The 20549-nt window shown below is 55.9% G+C and overlaps 1 protein-coding gene across 1 annotated transcript; it reads right to left on the bottom strand.

The window, feature by feature from the left end:
- Positions 1 to 323: 323 nt before the first annotated feature.
- On the bottom strand, positions 324 to 18342 carry CRTC2 (CREB regulated transcription coactivator 2). The gene is made up of 14 exons (XM_063317223.1): positions 18076 to 18342; positions 13525 to 13626; positions 12602 to 12718; positions 12372 to 12433; positions 9977 to 10045; positions 7758 to 7861; positions 7269 to 7298; positions 6349 to 6431; positions 5522 to 5571; positions 4964 to 5208; positions 3330 to 3808; positions 2146 to 2391; positions 1776 to 2019; positions 324 to 1466 (listed from the first exon to the last, which is right to left on the bottom strand). The coding sequence occupies exons 1-14, from the start codon at positions 18325 to 18327 to the stop codon at positions 1258 to 1260; spliced, it is 2292 nt and encodes a 763-aa protein (XP_063173293.1). The 5' UTR covers positions 18328 to 18342; the 3' UTR covers positions 324 to 1257.
- Between the last annotated feature and the right edge of the window lie 2207 nt (positions 18343 to 20549).

Consider the following 20549-nt stretch of genomic DNA (forward strand, 5'->3'; position numbering starts at 1 on the left):
GCCGGCACACTCTTGTTCTTCATGGTGCCTCTGGTCTGTACAGAACAACTGCACGTTGGAAGACAATTCTGCCCAGAGGTATCCCACTAACAGCTGCCTTACTATCAGTATATTTGAGGACAGGGAGGGTGGGGGCGGTGAGCGAACCGTTCCCATCCTCGTGGGTTTTTCACTGGGATCATCAGGCTGAGAAACACTGCCCCCCCATAGCCTAACTGCGTCTTTGAACCCGGTCCATGAGGGGGAGAACATTTCAGAAGCCCCTCAAAATGAAACCACTTGCCCTTCCCCAGCTCTGTCCAAACCACACACGAGAAGGACACCATGATAATCCACATGTATTTAAAAAATAATAATAAAATCATTCATGTTCATCTCCTCCTCCCTTGCCGGGGGTGGGGGGGAGGGAAGCGGAAGAAGATGCCAAGCAAGGTCAGTGGCCAGCCCAGCCCGGGGTCTTCCCACCAGTCCCCCCCCCCTCCCCGGCGCTCCACCGAAGCTCGGCTGCTGGTCTTGATCTTCCGACAGGTAAGAATGCAAAGTTTTAGAAGTGCCTTAACTAAAAACTATCCTCCTTCATCTCCCCAGGGCGAAATATACGGCAGTTTGGGAGAGGAGGGGGGGGGAGAAGAAAAGGAGAATGGGCAAGGTTATGTACAGAATTTTCTTTAAAAAAAAGAAAAAAAAAAGCAGCATGATTAGGCAAGAAAAATCAGGGGGGGGGGGGACTTGAAAACGTTGTCGTTCCCTCTTCTCCCTCCGAGAGCCATCCTGCAGGGTGAAGATACACAGGAAGAAACATGGGGGCGAAAGGTGGCCGACATCCATCTACATCACCCCCTTCCTTCGAGGGGTTCGGAAGGTGACTCCCCTATCTTGCCCAGCCCGGATACGTCTGGGAAGGTGCTCCTCCCTCGCTGCTTCTGCTCGCCCATCCCACCCCTCCCCGGCCTCTCGGAGCGGCCTCTGCTGATGGGTTCGGGGAGGGCAGCTGTCCGGCTGTCCCGCTGCCCCTCCTCAAGTCCCTTGCCACCCGCCTCTCAGCGAAGTGTGGGAGCGTTCAAGCTACTGAAGCCAGGGGGGTCTCCCCAGAGGGACATCGCGTTGGGGAAACGGGGAGGAAGCCAAGCGCAAAACGTCCGCTCCGTCTCAACCGGGTCCCCGAGGGTGGGGAGCGCGGACCGGCCCTTTTGATTCTCCGCGGCTCGTGAGGATCCTGCTGTCCCCGCCGGGCGGCGCTCTGGACACCCCTCCCGTTCACTGGAGCCGGTCGGTGCGGAAGGAGTCCTCCACCGAGGGGTCGGTCAGCAGGACGTAGGGGTCGCTCAGCATGTGGAGTCCGTCCAAGCTCAGTGGCTCGATCTTCAGGTCCTCGTCCAGACCCAGGGAAGCCGAGTCCATCTCGAAGCCCGGCATGCCCGCCAGGACGCTGGCGATTTCTTTGGAGATGCCAGGCGGAGAATCCCCTGCGGAGGAAGAGCGGGCGCTGACAGCTACACAACTAGGTGTGGGACAAAAGGTTGGGTGGAGGGGCCCCCGTGGCACGCAGAAGGCACGGTCCGATGACTCGCCCAAAGGGCCGGCGTGCAGAGCGTGCTGACCCGCCACAAAATCCACCCGATCCCGCTTGGCCTTTTCGCAAGATCGGGGGCGTGCCACGGGAGGAGAGATCTCGCCTGTCCAATCTGGTAGCCGGCCGTAGCAGGCTACCTGTCTGGTCAGCAGACGCCCTGTTTTTAACCCAGCCGCCCCCCAAAACAGCCAGCGCCCATTACCTGTGAGGATGATGTTAGGAATTGGGCCGTGACGACTGCAGTTGTTTAGGTTCTGACGACCGAGTAAGTGGGGGTCGTTTGTGTTGGGGCCCGAGCTGTTGCTGCTGTGGCCACCCCCTCCGCCCCCTGGCGGACCCACGTTGTCGCCCTGGGAGTAACTGAAGGCACCCACGTCTTCCGCAAAGGCGTTGTTGTTGAAGGCAAAACCTCCCGTCATGTTGTCGACAAAGCCGTACTGGTCGAACTGCAGGGGAGAAAGGGTATGTTCCCCATCGGCAGAGGGTTCCCCGCCTCTGCCCAAACTACGAACGGGCTGGGACTAGATGACCTCCCAAGGGCCTGTCCCCCTCCAGGAGCATGGGAAACTCACGCTGCCGAAGCCAAAGTCACCCAGCGGCTGGCTGAGCTGGTGCTGGAGCATGGAATTGGGCTGGTAGTGCCCCGGGTAGGGGCAGGGAGGCTGAGACGGCTGGCGTGTTTGCGGAGAGGCGGAGGCCCCTCCGGGCACCTGGTGCTGGGTCTTCTGGCTCTGCTGCAGGGGCAAAACTGGCTGGCTGTAGGGGTAGGGAGGAAGCCTCTGGTCTGCGGGGAGCTTGCTGGTGTCCAACGGCACTCCCTGGAGGTGGTTGGGAGGGAAAAGATCACAAAGGGAAACCGCTACGAGGGTGCGTATGAGGTGCCTCTTTGCGGGGGCAGGAAGGAGCTATTCACACCCCCTACCCCCACCTAACCCCAGGGTAGGAATCCACAGCCCTTGGATGGAGGCAGCTGGACCACTCCTCAGCCACTTCCCGTATCAACAACCTCCACGGGATTATAGCTTCTAGCACCCCACTTCGTTGTGACTTAAATGCGCTGGCTTTCAGCTTTAAATCTGGCCTATCGCTCTGGAAAAGGAAAGTGTGTGCATGTGGGGGGCAACGGAGCCCACCCTTCTAGGCTGCAGGGAAGGAAACGTGGCCCCCGAACACAAGCCGCGGCCACATTCTTTTCAGCTCCTGGGGGCGCGCTGGGAAAGCATCCCAAACAGGCCTCTCTCGCCGACACTCTGAAGTGGTACAGCCCAGCCAGGCCTCGAGTAACGTGGGCGGCTTCATTGTGAGCTCGGCTGCCCCCAGAGAAAAGGGCGGGATCCCGAGAGGACTATACCGCTTGAGACATCGGGGATGGGAGGCAAAACAGGAGAAATCACTGGTGGTGACCTCTGGGAGAGAAGAAATGGAGTTGCTGCCTGTTTAACATTGAAATGAGATGGGAAAAGAAACTAAAGCGCATGGAAGAAAGAGAGGGAGGGGGGAAGGGGGAAGGAAGGAAGGGTAAGGAAGGAAGGGAGGAAGGACAAAGAGAGGGAGAGAGGAAGGAAGGGTGAGAAAGGAAGGAAGAGAGGAAGGAAGGAAGGATAAGGGAAGAAAAAAGTGAAGGAAGGGAAGGGAAGAAAAAAGGGAAGAGAAAGGGAGGGGAAGGGGGGAAGGAAAGAAAAAAAGGGGGTAGGCGGCCAAGTGTGAGCACAAAGGGGGGCCGAAAGCTCCCGCCGCAACTCCCCCGGGTGCGTACCTGGGTGATGGAAGACAATGTGGGTGACATAGTTGGCGAAAACTGTTTGGGGTGTTGTCTTCTTGCATCTCCGCCCATGGGGAGGATCAGGGGGCTGAGGGGGACCCTGCGCCGGGGCGAAGCGTTCAGAGGGGCGTAGGAGGCGGCCGGGGACGACGAAGCAGTGGAAGGGGAGGCGGAGGAGGGACCGGGGCCGCCAAAGCCGGGGGGCGGCTGGTGCTGCTGCGGCGGGGGCGGCAGGGGCAGCCTGGGGTTGCCCGGGGCGGCCGGCATCGAGTGGGCGCTGAGCGAGGTGGGGAGGGAAGGGTTGCTGAGCGAGGTGGGCAGCGAGGGGCTGCTGAGGGCGGAAGGCAGGGGCTGGCTGCTCAAGGGGGGGATGGCAGAGGAGCTGCTGGGCGAGGAGCGCAGCGCGGGGGGGGCGTTAAGCGAGGACTGGAGGCAGGGGTTACTGAGGGAGCTCTGCATAGATGAACACAGCCCTGCGGGGACAAAAACGGGAACAAAAAGAACAATAAATCAAATGAGCCAACGAAAAGCTGGACACACACGCGAGACGGCTGGCCGCGGGAGCCCAGGCCGCTGAGCGAGCCCCGGAGCACGTCGGTCGGACAGAGGGGAACTGCGACATCTCGCCTCCCCAGCCGAAGGCGGCCAGGCCGCTGGAGGAACAGCTCAAGTCGATACACACACACACACACGCAACACAGAAAATGGGAAGGGGTGAAGGAATAAAACGCCAAACATCTCAAGGATGGATGAGAAGATGGACGGGGCACCTGCCACACCCCACCCCGGCTGCGACTCGGCCGGGAGCAAGGGACGCCCGGAGCTGCCCCACAATGGCCACTGTCCCTTCCACCTCGGCGTCCTAATCTGGAGAGGAACCAGGGCTCGATCCTGAACACGCCTCCCTACAAAAAGGGCCCGTCTCTGTTCTCTGCCCAAGGTGGCTAGTGAGGGAAGCGGTGCTGGGACAGGAATCCGCCCAGCTTCAAAAATCAGGGGTCTTGCATTAAAAAAAAGGAAAAAAAATCTGAAAAAGCCCCATGGTCAGTCAAGCTTCAGCCAGTACTGAATTTAGGCTCCACCCCTACTTCGCGCCAGCTCTGAAACCCTGGCTTTGCCACTCCCTCCGAAGGCGCTCAGCCCACCCAAGCCGAGAAAATGCACCGCCTTCCCTGCCCATCCACACCAGGGACGCAGAAAGTGCCACGATGATGTCCTGCCCCGTGGGGGAGTCTAGATCCCACCGGGCTCCCGGGGAGCCGGCTAGCCCCACTCCTAGAGACCCGAACAGGCCCTCGCCTTCCAATATGAGGTGGATCGCCCCAGGCGAGCTGAGATGCCACGCAGGCGAGTGGGCAGCGAAAGAGAAGGGACTGGGGCGTTGTCCCCTCTCTGGTACCCGGTACTAAACAAGCGGGTACCCAAGAAGAGAGAACCCACCCTCTTTTATGCTCGGTGGAGAGAGTGAGGAGAAAATCGCCCCCCCCAACTCTACGCAAAACTTTTGAGATTTGCAGGCTGATGGGCCCCCGCCCTGGTGATTCAGGCCCAAGTCATCCAGGGATGAGCCCCACGGCCTACGACGAGAAGCTGCCCAGCCCGCACCTGCATGGCAGGTAAAGCCTCACCTGGAGGGTCGTAGCCGTGGCCAAGGCTCATCCCGCTGCTGATGCCCAGGTGCGTCATGGTGTTCGCCAGGTTGCTGGTGCTGCTGCCGCCGGTGAGGCTCGGATAGGCCGACTCCTCTGGGTCCAGGGGTGTGGGCAACGGGGACGGAAAGTGCAGGCTGGTCAGGTCCGGGAGGGACCCTCCCGTGTTGAGGGCGGAAGGGATCAGAGGCAAGTTGGCAGGCTGGTCTGGGGACGGGAAGATGCTGGCAGAAAGGGGAAGGAGGAGGAGCCGCTGATCAGGAAAAACAACGACAACCCTGCCGGTAGAACCTTGACCCTGACATCTCTACCTGCCCAGCTGCCTTTCTACCAGCGGTGAGACTTTTTAACCAACCCTGGAGGACCGAAATGCTATTTCCAAGGGGGTGGGGGGGCAGCACCATGAGCTGCAGCCAGCGACTCCACTTCGGTCCTCTCCCTCTTCTGCGCAAGAGGAGAAGCCGAGCCGGCTGCTGGGGGACAGATTCGGCATCGATGCGGCCGGAGGAATGAAAGGGGAATTTGGCTTCTACTTACTGGATCCCAGGCACCTCGCAAGACCTTGGACGGGCGGAAGACGAGGAGAGCTGAGAAAGGGAAATTACTGGAATGAAACGCTGGGCATGGGGCACAGGGGAGCCCGCCTTTTCCAAAAACCAGGCAGGCCGCTGGTATCCTGCCAGACGTGATCGGAGCAGAATCAGGTGGAGGGCAGGCCTGTAGTACACCCTGAGATGCCCATACTTGAGCAAGAACGTGCTTCTTTTATTCCAGGGCACCAGACCGCCTGTTACGGGCCACTCTCGTGCTTCTGCCTCCTCTACCAGGCCGGGAGTGGAAGAGCAGGGGTTTGGGGCTGGTGTGGCAGGGAAGGCGCTGGACGGGCGCCCGGGAGAGTCCCCGCTCAGCCGCAAGCGGCTTTGGGCCAGTCACTCTGTCTCTTGCCCCAGCCCACCTCACAGGGCTGTTGTGGAAGGGGAAAGTGGGAGGAGGGACGGCCACGTAGGCTGCCCGGAACGGGGAATTTTATTGCAAACCGCCCAGAGTCCCCCTTCTGGGAGAGATGGGCGGTAACAGAAATTCGAAAAACAAACAAACAAACCCGGTGAAGAAACGGAGAGAGATCGAGGCTCAAAGTTTTCGTCTGAGAAAACTCGGACAGTGACGGCAACTCCCGTCCCCCACCATCAGCAGGGGCGGGGGGGGGAACAGGCTCTGTAGTCCAAAGGGCAGGAGGGGGATAATGGGGGCTGGCACATTGGGAAGATGCCACGAGGGCGCTGGGCAGGCCAGCCTCGCCTCTGAAGCCAACGGGGCGTTGCCCGTGAGGTCCGGAAGAGCCATGGAGGGGCCCCCACACCCACCTTCTTGGCGTCCCACGGTTTCAGCGACTGCTTCCCGTCGTCCAGGAGGTTCTCTTCGATGGAAGGCACTTGGAGAAGAAACACTGGAGGTGGGAAGAAGCAGGAGGGTCAGGCAAGAGCCCCGCTTTCTGCATGGGAGTTTCGGGGGAAAGAGGGCCAGAGGAGACGCCGCCTGGGGCAGGGAGGGGCGTATCAGGAGCAGCAGCGCGGCCAGCTGGAAAACTACACTTCCCAGCATGCAGCAAGCCCCAGGGCAGAGCTGCCATCTTGCAACAGGAGCAAGGGGTGGGTTGAGGCACGGCCATCTTTTTCCCCGTCCCATGCTAAGGTACAGCATCTTTGTACAGGTAGTCCTCGACTTAACGACCATTCGTTTAGCGACCGTCCAAAGTTACAACTGGGCTAGGAAAAGTGACTTGCGACCGGTCCTCGCACTTACGACCGTCGCAGTGTCCCTGCGATCACGTGATCAAAATCCAGGGGCTTGGCCACCAGCATGTATTTACGACGGTTGCAGCATCCCAGGGTCACGCGATCGCCATTTGCAACCTTCCCAGCTGACTTCCGACAAGCTAAGTCAATGGAGGAAGCTGAATTCACATAACAATGTGATTCACTTAATGACCACGGCAAAAGGTCATAAAAGCGGGTGTGATTCACTTAACAACCGCCTTGCTTAGCGACAGGTGTTCCGGTCCCAATTGTGGTCATAAATTGAGGATTAGCTGTACCCAACCCACCCTCTTTGGAAGCCCACAGCACGTCGTGGTTCTTCACCCAGGACCCCGAAAACTAAACTAAACTAAAATAAAATAAAAATATAAAATGCAACTTTCAAGCAGCAAACGTTGATCTCCCTAAACTGCTTAAGGGAACAGGCAAGGCAAAGACTTTAGGGTGCCCCAAAGAAGGGGACTTACCTTTGCTATCTGTATCAGTATCTAGGTACCCTTAAAAAGAGAGAGAGAGAGAAAGATGGAAATGCAGAAGATAGTATGAAAAGAGACGGGGCGGTACACTCCCCCTCATCCATGAAGTCTGGAGTCTTTCTGCCTCGCTCAGCTACCCCTTGCCAAGGATCAGCCCAATTCCCCCATTGGTTCTCCGTCCCTTCAATCATGCTGGGCCACTTTAAAGATGGCTGGGCTTCAGCTGCCTGGCAAGTTCTGGGAGTTGCAGTCCACCCGTCTTAAAAGCGGCCGAGTTTGAGAAACGCTGCTAAGTGCACCAAGCCCCTGAGTTCACATCAGCCTGCAGAATCCCGCACACTGTTCTCCCTCGAGCAGCCTCGCCTTAGCCCACCTCGAGTCCGCGGAGAAAGGCGCCTCCAGGAAAGAAACCCAAATCCTAACCAGAGCGTGCAGCCCGCATCTCGCGAGACCCACGCCACTTCGGAAGGCGCGACTCACCGCTCTTGCGATTCAGAGGGGGTGCCGTCTGGGAGGGCCCCAGATACGCACTTTGCGGGTTGGGGTTCATCACGCTGGTGTGCAGGGCAGAGTCGGAATTTGTTCTGGTTGCAAAAGGGAGGGGAGGGGTGGAATTAAAAACAAAGACACTCCGGCAGGCATCAGCATCCCCAAACCCGGGCGAAACATCCCGGGGGTTTATAGCTATAACAGTAAAGGAATTCACTCCAAAACGATTAAACCGTCGTTGTCCCCATTCTGGACATGGCAGACATCTGGAAGCCATCCAGGTTGGAAAAGGACAGATTATTAGTTGTAACCTGACTAAGTTTGCTCAGCTTTCTCTGCAACAACATGCACACCAACCAAGTAATTCTACCACAAGGGAGAGCAGTGGGGAATCTCCTTGGGAAACCGAGTCACAGAGAAAAACACAGCCCTGTTTTATCCTTCAAGATGCTGCTCAACTCTATCCTTGACATGTCTGCTCTGAAATCCTACCCATTTCACACCGGTTGAGCTTTCCAGACCAACCTGAAGCCCCAGGCCTGTGCAGTCAGCGGATCCCCTCCCAACCAGGTCTGAAAAACCCAGGTTTCCAGGTCTTCTAAAACACAACAGGATTGGGGTTGTCGGAATTCTGCTGGACAATAATTCCCCAGTTGGGACAGGGAAGATTTGCCGCCTTGGGCCTTGGAGAAGACAATTCATCGGACAGGCAGAATCTCGAAGATACCCAGAAGCCGTGCGTTATATTCACACAGCACCTCTGCCCTTCTGCCTTGCCAGCCGGCACTGAGATCGAAACGCGGCGGCAGGAGAGGTCCGGGGGCAGGAGGAGAAGAGAGGCCGCACGCTCACGAAGCCGCTGGGGACGCAGAGATTTTTTGAGGGCCGTGGGGGCAGAAAAGGCTCCCTGTCCGCCCCCCCACCGCTGCCGTGCTTGAGATGGCAGCTCTAATCTTCCTAACGATGTCTCGGCGGACCCAGGAGGGGGGCAGGCGAGGCCGTCCCAGTTCTTCCGAGGGAACACAATGGGGGGCATTGTCGGCGGGCTCAGCAGAGCTGCGTGTCGGCCGATCAGCCCCCGTTCCCTTGTCCATTGAAGAAAGCAGGGGGGGGGGGCGAGCCCCACATGAGAGAGGAGGCAAAGGAGGTGAAAGGACAATCTGAACCACGATGGCCAGATTAGAGCCTTGTGCGTTTTTCCCCCCAACTTCTTGAACTGCACAAGAAAATTGGGTTATGGAATCTGACTGCCCTCTCCCCTTTGAGGCTTGCAAGCTGGAGCAAACCCTTGCACACGTGTGTGGAGGCACTCACCCCCCCACCCAAGGCTACATGGCTGTTTCAGTGGGGCTGCCTGTACCTCCCCAGTCCTGCAGGAAGCGATGGGGGAAAGACCCACTGGCTTGGAGGCCCCCGGAAAGGAGATTTTAAGCCGCCAGGATGCCTAAAGGCTTACAAAGAGTCCAATAAATGAGAGACCCCCTTATCCAGAAGAAGTCTATCTGTGAGTAGCCGTGAAAGGCACTGACTAGGGACAAGGCGCGGTCTCATCTAAACAGATTTAGTCAAAGACTTAGGGGGAAAGGCAACAGTCGAAATATAGGCAAGAGGCAGATGGGCATCTGCTTTAATCCAGTTTATATTAATCGCTACGATTTGCCTTTGAAATAAAGCAGCGTTTATTCCCAGCTCTGCCGTTGACTGATCGGCTGGGGATCAGCAGGCTGGGGAATTCTGGGAGTTGAAGCCCCCACATCTTCAAGCTGCCAAGGTTGAGGAACACTGCCCTATGCATACAATTTGGAGATTAAAATTGCCCTGTTCTCCGATGAAAGAGTAATAGGAAGAGGGGGAAAACAATTAAAACAAATGTTTTGGTGGGGAGTACCGGTTGTTGTTTGAAAAGAGAAAAAAAGTATATAAAGACAGACGTATTTGGTAAGGAAATAAACACAGTGGGTTTTGGTTTTTTTTTTGGAAAACACAGACCTGGGGGGGGGGGGGTTGGGGAAAAAACAAATACATTTTCGAAAAGAAAAATAAACTTCGACACGAGGGGGGAAAGGTGCAAGGCTATATTGAAAAGGGAACATTTACCCCCATTTTTTTACAGGCAGGTTCACACGGGCATAAAAGCCTCTCAGACACAGCTGATGGGAGCAAAGCCCCGATTAAAGGAGGGGAAGTGCAAAATGAAAAACGCGACTCACCTATTGAGCGAGGCAGGCAATCTAAACAAGCGTTCTTTCTCCGCAGGAAAACTGCCCCACGGCATCGTCCTATGCAATGAAATAACACCAGGGTTATTCACAGGTTGTGTGAAGGCTGCCTTCCAAGATTAGCTAAGGGTTTGCAGACCAGGGCTGCAAAAACGCAGGCCACCACCAGGGGGTAGCCACACACAAGAGGTTCCTGGATCCCTTGGTGGCCCTCTAGTGGCTGTCTGTATTTTTGCAACCCAAATCTGGTCCCCCGAGAGTAGGGAATTGGCCACAGGACTGAGGACGAGCCAAGAAGGGGGTAAAGCAAAGACAGCAATCAGAGAGAAAATACAGGTAGTCCTCACTTAACAACCATTATTAGTGACAGTTCGGACTTACGACAGTGCTGGGTAAACAACTTGCGACTGGTCCTCACACTTATGACCCTTGCCCGGTCCCCCGCGGTCACACGATCATGATTTGGGAGCTTAGCAACCAGTTCACATTTATGATCATCACAGCATCCCGTGGTCATGTGACCATTTTCGGCCTTCCCGGCCAGCTTCTGGCAAGCAAAATCAATGGGGAACCGCGTGATTCGCTTAACAACCGTATGGTTCGTTTAACAGCTACCACAAAAAAGGTCGTAAAATCAGGTTGGATTTGCTTAATGACCACTTTGCTTAGCAACTGAAATTCCAGGCCCAATTGTGGTCGTTAAGCGAGGACTACCTGTATAGTGAGGGTGGAAGGAGGTGACTGCAGGGGTACAGATGAAATTGTAGGAAGCAACCACCAGAATCTGGGGACCCAGATTCGCCTTCTCACGTGGGCACGACCCAGCTGCAGGAGCACGCGTGCAAAAACAGAGCGAGATTTGGAACTGCAAAAAGCGGAGAGCGACTGCAACCCATTTCAAACGGAAGCTGCAAATCCCACCGCTCGCCGCTCCCCTCACGTCCTCCGCAAGAGAACGCCAGTGGCCAATGCAAGGGCTTCTCCTCGCCAGCCAGCCCTGCTGGCTCTTGGCACATGCTCAGAGGCCCAAGAGGCCGAGGAGAGGGAGGGGCCCAGGGTCTGGCCGCACACCAAACGGCCGCTGCCCCCGTTCTCGCGGCAGGTTGCGACACAGCACGAAGGGAGAGGAAGCGGGTTTGGGCTGCCGGTTCCTGTGTTGGGCAAAAGACGGGGGGGCGGGGGGCACAGCAAATGGTGGCACCAGATGGAGGCCGCCAAAGTTGGCCTGTAGCCCTCTGGGCTGCCCGGGGACAAAACCGCCAGGATTTCACTTGGAAAGCAGAGCAGAGAAACCGAAGGAGGACATCCCTACAGGGCTTAGTCCCAGCCCCTGCCGTGCCAGCAACCACAGGGGGCCTTCAGGAAAACATGGACCCCGTCAGCCCTCTTCCAGCACACCCCCAATAAAACCAAGGCTTGAACTGGGAGGGGGCTTAACACTCTCTGCTGTTGACCAACGCGGAGAAGTAGATTCTTTATTTTTTTACACGTCACTGATTTTATTGACATTGCTTTGATCATTGTGAGTCATCCAGAGTCACTGAGAGTCGGGCAGCGTACACGTTTAATAAATTATTATTATTATTATATTATTATTATTATGCAGTGATGCTTCGCTGGGGAATCTTCGCATCTGGAACCCACCCAGAATATGCCCACCAGGGAGAACCAGTTTGGTGCTGTGGTTAAAGGCACCAGGCTAGAAAAGGTGCCGTGGTTAAAGGCACCAGGCTAGAAAAGGTGCCGTGGTTAAAGGCACCAGGCTAGAGTTCGAGTCCCGCCTTAGGCCCAAATCCAGCTGGGTGACCTTGGGCCGGCCACTCTCTCTCAGCCCCAGAAAGCAGGCAATGGCAAACCACTTCTGAAAAACCTTGCCAAGAAAACTGCAGGGACCTGTCCAGGCAGTCGCCAGGAGTCAAGGCTGATTTAAAGGTGCACGCACGCCAAATAAAAGCCTGTTGGGACAGGATTCTGCCCCAAAGATTTTTGGCTGGGTATCTCTTCTCTCTGTAAAGCGAATTTACTAACATCAGTACAGGGCGGTGTTTCTCAACCTTGACAACTTGAAGGCGTTGCGGACACACTTGTGGAGTTGAAGTCCGCACGTCTTCTAGTTGCCATGGTTGAGAAACACTGCTACAGTGCAATGATTTGGGGGGGGGATCTGCATTCCCAATCAGCCTTGATGGGGGGCACTGGGCCAGACTGGTAGACCTTGCAGGGCTGTTGGGAGGAAGAAGCAGGAGGAGGGAGTGCTATGCATGCAGACCTAGAGCTCTCTGATGAAAGCTGGGGAATAAATCTAATAAATAAATGACAGCTGGGAAGAAGGGAAACAGGGATGAAAGCAAGCAGCGGGGGAGTAAACAAAGGGGTGTTATCTCACCTTCTCCAGCTGGGCTCAGCAGGAGGCGACAAGTACGCAGGGCTGTAAGGAGAGCTGTCGATGTGATGGGGAAGTTAAGGAAGAGACCAGTTTTGCAGGCTGCCAGGAAGTCCCAGCTGGGTGCAGGACCCCGAAGTGGAAACGCTTTGCTCTTTAATCCCAAGCCGAACAGAGGGACCGTCGGTGTCGGAAGCGAGGGGCGAGGAAAACCGCGCCAGGCCAAAGGATATTTGTCGCATGTAGCGTCGGAGCGGGGAAATCATCCGGCGGGGGTCCCGCTGTACCCTTTCCACCAGGCCGTGGTGCCGCGTGCTGCGCGCCGAGTCCAGCGGGGAATGGAGGGGACCCTGGACAGGCCCAGAGGGAGGCAGCACAGTTGGGACAAGGTCGGGGGGGCGGGACATGAGATGCCAGCGCCAGTCTGTGAAATCGGGGAACAGGAACGTCCCTCTCCCTCCCTCCCCAAAAAAACCCTCCTCCACAAGGCAGTTTTATTTTGGCAGGATGGAGGAACAGAACCAAGGCAAGAATTAAAGAGGGCTGGGTTTTTTTAAAAAAAAAAAGGGGGGGATATTCTCATTGCGTTCCTGACCCCCCTTCATTTATCTCACCCCAGACCTCCTGCTTAGGTCACCGAGAGAGACCCAGAATGACGCGACCTTTTTGAAAGTTTTTTTTTTAAAAAGTGGCCTAATCTTTATTCCGAGATCTAGCAGGGGGCAGAGTATGCTCCCCCCTCCCCGCCATGCGCAGAAGGCACTCACAGCTAAGCTTACAATTTATCGAACAGGGCTGCACATAACAGCAGTTCATGCGCTCCCCTTCTCCCCAGCTCTGGTCTCTCTTTCTTGAGACAAAAAAAAAGGGGGGGGGGCTTGAAAAGAAACATGCTCCCTACCCTCAGGAAGGCTGGGGGTCAGGGCCACACAGCCCGAAGCCCCAGAGAAACGGACAATCTCTGGAAATAACAGAAGCTGCTGGGGAACGTGGGAACCTCTGGGGCGGGAAAGACCCAACCTTCAGCCAAATGGCCTTCGTGTCAATTTTGACAAAAGGAAATCTGGGTTTGGGCGCAACCTGGTCTAAGCAGGGAAGCAGAAGAGCACGGCCGTCACGGAAGAAGTTCCAGGGACGTCTGGCCTGCTCCGGTTACCTGAAACTCTGCGGCGCCGCTCCCGATCTGGTTGACGTTGGGCAGTGATCCACCGTAGTAAGGTCCTCGGCTGTGAGCCAAACGCAACTTCTGGGCCTGCAACTGAAGGGGGTGGGGGAGAAGCGGAACGATGGTCAGTTCACAGCTGGCTCGCTCCGATTCACGACTGCCCTGGGGGAGCAGCCGCTTAGCCAACCCGACTGTGTTCTTTCCAGCGTGCCACGAGCTCACCGTGGTTTTACGCACAGTCCTGCAACAGAGGTTCAAGCCGACGGCACGAAGGGGCGGCAGGGAGGAGCCTTCAGAGCACAAAATAATAGAAATCTCCCTCCTGCACCCCAACCAGCACCAACCAGCTCCCCCGCAGCTAAAGCGGAGGGCGATTTTTTGAGGGGCCCCCTTTCCAAGCAGAAAGCGGAGCCTCCGTTGCACCTCAGGATCTCACTCCTGACAGCTTATTCCATATACGCCCTGCGCACCCTCGGGGTTCTTCAACAACAAGCTGGTCGTTTAATCAGAGATGGAGGAGGCCCAAAAGGAGAGGCAGCTCCAGAGGTCCCCTGCCACCGTCCCATTAGGAGATGCTTCTTCCAACTTCTTCAAGGCGCTTAAGAAATTAGTCGCTTATTGATGCTGCCGAGACGTACGTACCGATTTAAAGAGGAGGGGGAGCCGTGGGCCAGAAGGTGAGCTCGCCATTTATATGCGGGTGATCCCAAATCAGGCTGGGGAGAGAAGATCCCCACGGGGACGGGGTGGGAGAGAAATTCTGTCTGGATTCACGAAAAGGCCATTAAAGCTGGCTCCCCACGATATATGAAACCAGAAACCATTCCGGCGTGTGTCTCGGGTCGTGTACCCCCACCCACTCCCGATAAATGAATTCAGTGCATCATGTTAATTTAACAAGCATGTTGTTCAAACACGGATGCTGCTGCTGTTACGCAGACCGTGATCCTATAACCAGAGGATGCTGCAAGTTCACTTTAAGAGCCTGGATGTCTACAATGTCAAAGGCTCAGCCACATGGCCATAAATCTCTCTCACCCAGGGGAACCTAAAGAGAGGGGAAATCCAAAACAGACTCAGGCTGGCTGTGTTCAAACTGCAGCCCAGCTTTGAAGGCAAGCCGGCTAGTTTCTGGGGCTAAACTGTCCCACCGCCCCTCCAGCATCAAAGAATGATGATTCACAAAGGATGGCCAGTGTTTGAAGCCCTGGGAACTGGTATCTCTGCTTGTTTACCTATCTGGGGAATTGGGCAAGGCACAAATCTTTCTGGAAGGACTGGTTGGGGGAAACGCACAGGCCTGTCCCCTCCAGACACAGAACCCGCGGCAGGCGACATTTACAAGCCACCTTCCGCTCCCAGGGAAATTAACTGGCTGTTGGCCGTGCAAATAGGAGGGCACCAGGTCAGCGATACCCAGGCTCAGAGACCATGATACCCCCAGAAAGATCTTTCGGTGGGACTAAAATCAGACCCACAAAATCTTAAAGTTCACACAAAATATCTGAAGAAATGTCAGGGACCAAATGGGACGATGTATTACGAACTGCCATTTTAGCGGCAACTTTATGTCAAGATGATAAATATTGCTGATTATTCACATCCCCTTCCTTCCTTCCTTCCTTCCTTCCTTCCTTCCTTCCTTCCTTCCTTCCTTCCTTCCTTCCTTCCTTCCTTCTCTATCTTTTCCTTCCTTCCCTCCTTCTCTATCTTTTCCTCCCTCCCTCCCTTCCTTATCATTGTATGCTCCATCAGACCAGGCTTGCAAACAGTCTCACGCTTGGTCCCTGCAATGAATACTGCATGCATGACCTCTAGGCAATCAACTTTTCATCAAGTCAAAAGCAGCTTTTTTTTCCCCACAAAGAAAAAAAAAACCTTTTCATTCCAAAAAGAAGGTGGACTTCTTCACTGTCCCTTTTAGGATATCCATTTGTTCCCCAGATTAATTTGTAAAACAGGTCGAAGGAGGAGGGAGCGATGGGGTGCCAACAGCTTGCAAACAGAGCAAAGCAGGATGGCGTTTTGGCGTGGGTCGAAGCATTAATTTCTGAGTTCTTCTTTTTCCCAGCATCAAATCCAGAAGCTTCCCCTGCTCCTCGCAGAGGTGCCGGGCATGCAAACACTGTAGGTCTTAGCCAACATAAGCAACTGACCCAACATTGACCATATCAAAAAAGCTCAGCTGGATCTTCACGCTCTGAGATTCTGCTGGGTTTGGGAGGAAGAAAGTCTTTTGAAAGAGCCTCCCCAAACTGTAAGGATGACAGCAGCTTGTACCAACCCAGTGGCCTGCAGATGCTTAAGGGCTATAGCATGGCTCCCATCAATCCCTGCCCAGCCATCAAGGCCAATGGTCAGAGATGATAAATGCCGCAGTCCAAAAAATCTGAGGTTCGGGGAAACACATCAGGCACTTCTCCAATATTTTCTCATTTGAACCACACGGGATGCTATTCCAGAAGATGCTTTTGCGATTTGGGAAGAGGTAAGTTGTAAGTTTTTGGAGTTGTTCTTACAACTGAGCAGCAGAAAGGAAGGAAGGAGTGGAGAGAAGGAAGGAAGGAAGGAAGGAAGGAAGGAAGGAAGGAAGGAAGGAGTGGAGGGAGGGAGGGAGGGAGGAAAGGAAGGAAGGAAGGAGTAGAGGGAAGGAGGGAGGGCAGGAAGGAGAAATGGAGGGAGGGAAGGAGAAATGGAGGGAGGGAACAAGGAAGGAGGGAAGGAAGAAGAAATAGAGGGAGGGAGGGAGGGAGGGAGGGAGGGAAAGAAGGAAAAAATAAACAAAAAATCATACTGGCTCCAGAGAAAATGTTAGCACTCTATTAAATATCCATCCAGGTTAGTTGGAGGCTTCAGATCGAGGGAACTGCGGTCAAAAGCTGGGACTTCTCTCAAAGGTGCACAGGCTGGACTAGGACGGGTCAGTCCTCAGAAGACCAACAGACCCTGCGATCTTGTCTTCGGCATCTGCTACCACCTCAAGGACGCCACAGTGGGTAACACACAACCCAGGGCATCGCCTTTTGCAGGGTGATTGTCGGCTCCAGCCTGGCAGGCAATGCCAATACAACTACCCAGGATATTGGCCTCTCTCTGGCCACTTCTGATCCAGTCTGTCTGAATGTTTTTCTCACCCTCCGTCCAGTCTAATTTTAACCCATCTCCGGGGAACAAGCTTTCCCCTTCTTTCCCATGAGAGGCTGGTGCAACGATGGCCAGATCTGCTCGAGAGAGGAAGCGGCACAATCCCAGCCTCTTCAGACACACGTTGGTCCCTCAACGCTTAAAGCAGACGATTTCCAAGCCGGTTTCATCTCTAGGAGTCTGCCGTGGCTCGGAGCGCCGAAACGCCACTGTTGCTCCAGAGAGAGGCTTGGCCGTAGAAAAGGTGACCGTCAGGGACGCCGGTAAGGCCAACGGACGCCAAGTACAACGGGGTGCGACCAGAGAGAAATGGAAAGCCCCCTCCTCAAAAGATGGCCCTCCGAGTTTACTGCCTGTGCAAAAAGTCTATTTGCTTGTTCTCACCGCACTGGGTGCCTTCAGCAGGCCCGTCCCTCTGCTTCACACCCCAAGCTGAAGGGGGAGGTGCCGTATGGGTGCTTCCAAACAGCAGCTGCCCCCCAATTCCGGCCCCCCTCCAGCCCCAGAGGAGCAAATTCTTCCTCGGTGGGTCCGTCTCCTTCGTCCGCACCCCCTTCGTCCCTGGTCCATCGCCCCCAAGAGCAGGCCAGCATCAACACCCACCCTTGAGAATCGGGGTGGGTTTTTTCTCCCACAGAATAAACCGAGAACGGGGGTCTCCTTGGGAAGGGAAGGTGGGGTGAAAAGCTTTCGGGGCTCAGGCAGCAAATGAACGGGAAGAAGAGAGGCAAGGCTGAGCCTCGGGGGCCCCCTCCCCAATTTGCACTTTTTAAAGCTCTCCCAGTCCCATCTGTCCCCGTCAAGAAGCAAACCGGGGTGGGGGGGCTCGCACTCAGGGCACAGCTACCCATCATCCCCCTACTTTTGATGCATCCATCAGCTTCCCTGGAAGACCCTCTCTGGAGACCCCCCCACCCGCCACCATCAGCTGGACCTTGGGGTCAAAGGGCAGCCACCCACCCCCCACTTCCCCGCAGCACTCCGGCCTCCCAGCCTGGCACCCTGGACAGCCCCATGGTTGCCGGGGGGGGGCGGGGGGAGAAGTAAGAGCAGGGCAAGATGGGAATTGTAGTCCAAGATGCCCCAGCGGGCGGGATGAGAGGCACGCTCCCCAGCCAGGGGCCCCGTAGCCCGAGGGGTCTCAAGGGCAGGAAGCCAACGCATGGGAACTGTAGTCCCTCGGCGAGAAAGGCGGCGGGGACGACGGGAGCGCATCCCATCCGGCAGCTCGGCACCTCCGGGGGGGGCAGGCAGGGGATGATGGGTGGGGGAGTCCAGCCCGCTCCAGGGGGGCTGCCGGCGCAGGGGGACGGCCCCCGCGGCCCGGGGGTCGGCCCGGCCCGCCCCCTCCCCAACCGGAAGTGGCGCCCGCGGGCCCCCGCCGCTCGCCCGCCTTACCCGGGTGGTGCCCAGCTCCATCATCACCTCCTCGAAGGCCGCCGTCTCCTCGGCCTGCCGCTGCTTCTGCAGCGCGATCTTCTCGCTGAACTTGCGCGGGTTGGACGCCGCGGCGGAGGCGGCCGCGGCCGGGGACGACGAGGCCGCGGCGGCGGCGGCGGAGGACGCGCCCCCGCCGCCGCCCGAGGAGGAGCCCGGCCCGGCGCCCGCCGCCGCGGCCCCGGAGCCCCCCGCCGCCGCCGCTGCCGCCATCTTGGTCCGCCGCCGCTGCCGCTGCCGCCGCCTCAGCGCCTCCCCCGCCTGGCCCGCGAGAGGAGCGGCAGGGCCGCGGCCTCCTCTGCGCCCCGCCCTCCGCCGCCCGCGCGGGGCACGCCGGGAGACTGAGTGTCCTGGCCGCCGCGCCCGCGAGGCGGAAGGGGCGCCCGGACTCGCGCTCCCGGCGTGCCCCGCGCGCGGCGGCGGGGGCGGAGGCCCGCGGAGCCGGAGCAGGACGGGAGATGGAGTCCCCCGAGGCGCGGGCGCCCCTGCCCGAAGGCCGCCGGGGACTCCCGCTCCCGGCGGGCACCGCGCGGCCTCCGGCAGTTGCCCCGCAGAGCGGGGAAGGAGGGGAGGCGGCGTAGCCTCCAATGGGAGAAGAGGGCGGCGTGCCCCTCCGGTTTCCAATTCTGGGCTTGGCTCAAAGGCAGGAGGGGCCCCGCCAACCGTGCCTCTGATCGCGCACAGAGTGCTTTTCCTGCAAAGCTACGCTGGAGCGGCCTCGGTGCCTTCCGTGGTTCCCCCAGACTTCCTCCATGGAATTCATCGACGCCTATAACTTTATAATTACAATTAAATTTATAATTTGATTATCTACACTGGGTTAACCCTAGTGCTGCATATTGGCCCTTCATTTCATCCTAATTATTCCGTTAAAGCGGTATTAATTCTTCCAGCTCTTTACCACTCTACAGCTTATCCTGGAAAACTACCACCTCTATGGCCTTTGTAACCCTTACTATTTTACTTTTCCTTCCCTCTTTAACTTTTATTTTAAAGATACATAAAATTAAATATATTAAACCAAACAAATATCTCCCAGCACCCCGCTACAATGTTCAGTGCAAATGAAACTAATCTCAGTTATTTACTATTTACTTACGTATGAATCGACTTTCTATGCCACTTGGTCCCACATAAACATACTTCAAAATATTTTTTAGCCCGGCAGCGACTGCAGATTGCTCTGCCTTGACTTTTAAGAACGCTTGGATCGCAACTGGTTCTTAAAATCTCGCCTTCTTCTTAACCGGCGAGGCAACCGGTCACGGTTTCAGTGGATGCGAAACGTTTTGACGGAGCCACCAACTTTTTGCATCGATGAAGGGAAGCTAAACCCTTCAAGCAATGCCGGGCTGCATTAATGCTCATCACTTAGGCATACCTCAAAGGAAGTGTTCCATATAAATATAATAACCTTAATTAATTGAGGTAGGAGCATAAACTTGGCACAGCCCATTTCTGCAGCCTGAAGCTACTGCGTGCCCCAGCAGGGCAGATCTTTGGAAAGGAAGCAAATGCCGATTAAACTTAGCAGCATTAAAGAATTATTAAGGGTGTATGTGTGGGCATGGATTAGTTCAAGGGAAATGGGAAAATAAGTGGCTTTTGCAGGATAAATCCAGCACCCTTCAAAGCTGGAGCTGTGCAAAAACAAAGAAAGGCCAACGAACGCACCATAAATTGACCGATGGGTCTATTCCATTGGGCGTTAAGGCCTAGAGCGTAGAATGGCGATAAGCCAGCATTGTGCTCTGAGAGCGAGATCAATTCTTAATTGTTTATTTAGCCAATAAAGCATATGGGTGTTTGACACTTGGCAGTTTTTTTAATCCGTTCAATCGTGTCTGATTCTCCGAGACTTCCCAGACAAGTCCCTGCGGTTTTCTTGGCAAGATTTCAGTAGGGGCTTGCCACTGCCTCCTTCCTAGGGCCGAGAGAAAGTGACTGGCCCAAGGTCACCCAGCTGGCTTCGTGCCTAAGGCGGCACTCGAACTCACAGCCTCCCAGTTTCTAGCCTGTGCCTTAACCATGACCCCAAACTGGCTCTCTGGCACTAACGACAGCTTAGTCTGCCTTACAACAAAAATATAATAAAAGCCGGGTGGATAGGAGGGTTGCTCTGAATCCCTCTGTGGTCAAGAGAAAATAGATTCATCCTAAGGACTAGAAACTTGAGATCTAGAAGCAATAATCAGCTATCTCCCCCTCGACATCCACTTCTATGCTGGGTATCGCAATTTAAAGTCGGCCTCCCGAGTTTGCTAATTGTCTAAGCAACGGACGACGTGGATCACCGGGGTTTCAAAACTGCCGCCTACATCTCCAGGTTAATAGCGCTGAGAAATTCTACCACGGATCTGCTTCCCCACCACAATCTTTTTTAGGGAACTCACAACAGGAATAAAAACAGCACACAAAGCAAGCTGCACGTAGTC

The sequence above is a fragment of the Candoia aspera genome, chromosome 17, assembly GCF_035149785.1.
Source record: "Candoia aspera isolate rCanAsp1 chromosome 17, rCanAsp1.hap2, whole genome shotgun sequence".
NCBI lineage: Eukaryota > Metazoa > Chordata > Lepidosauria > Squamata > Boidae > Candoia > Candoia aspera.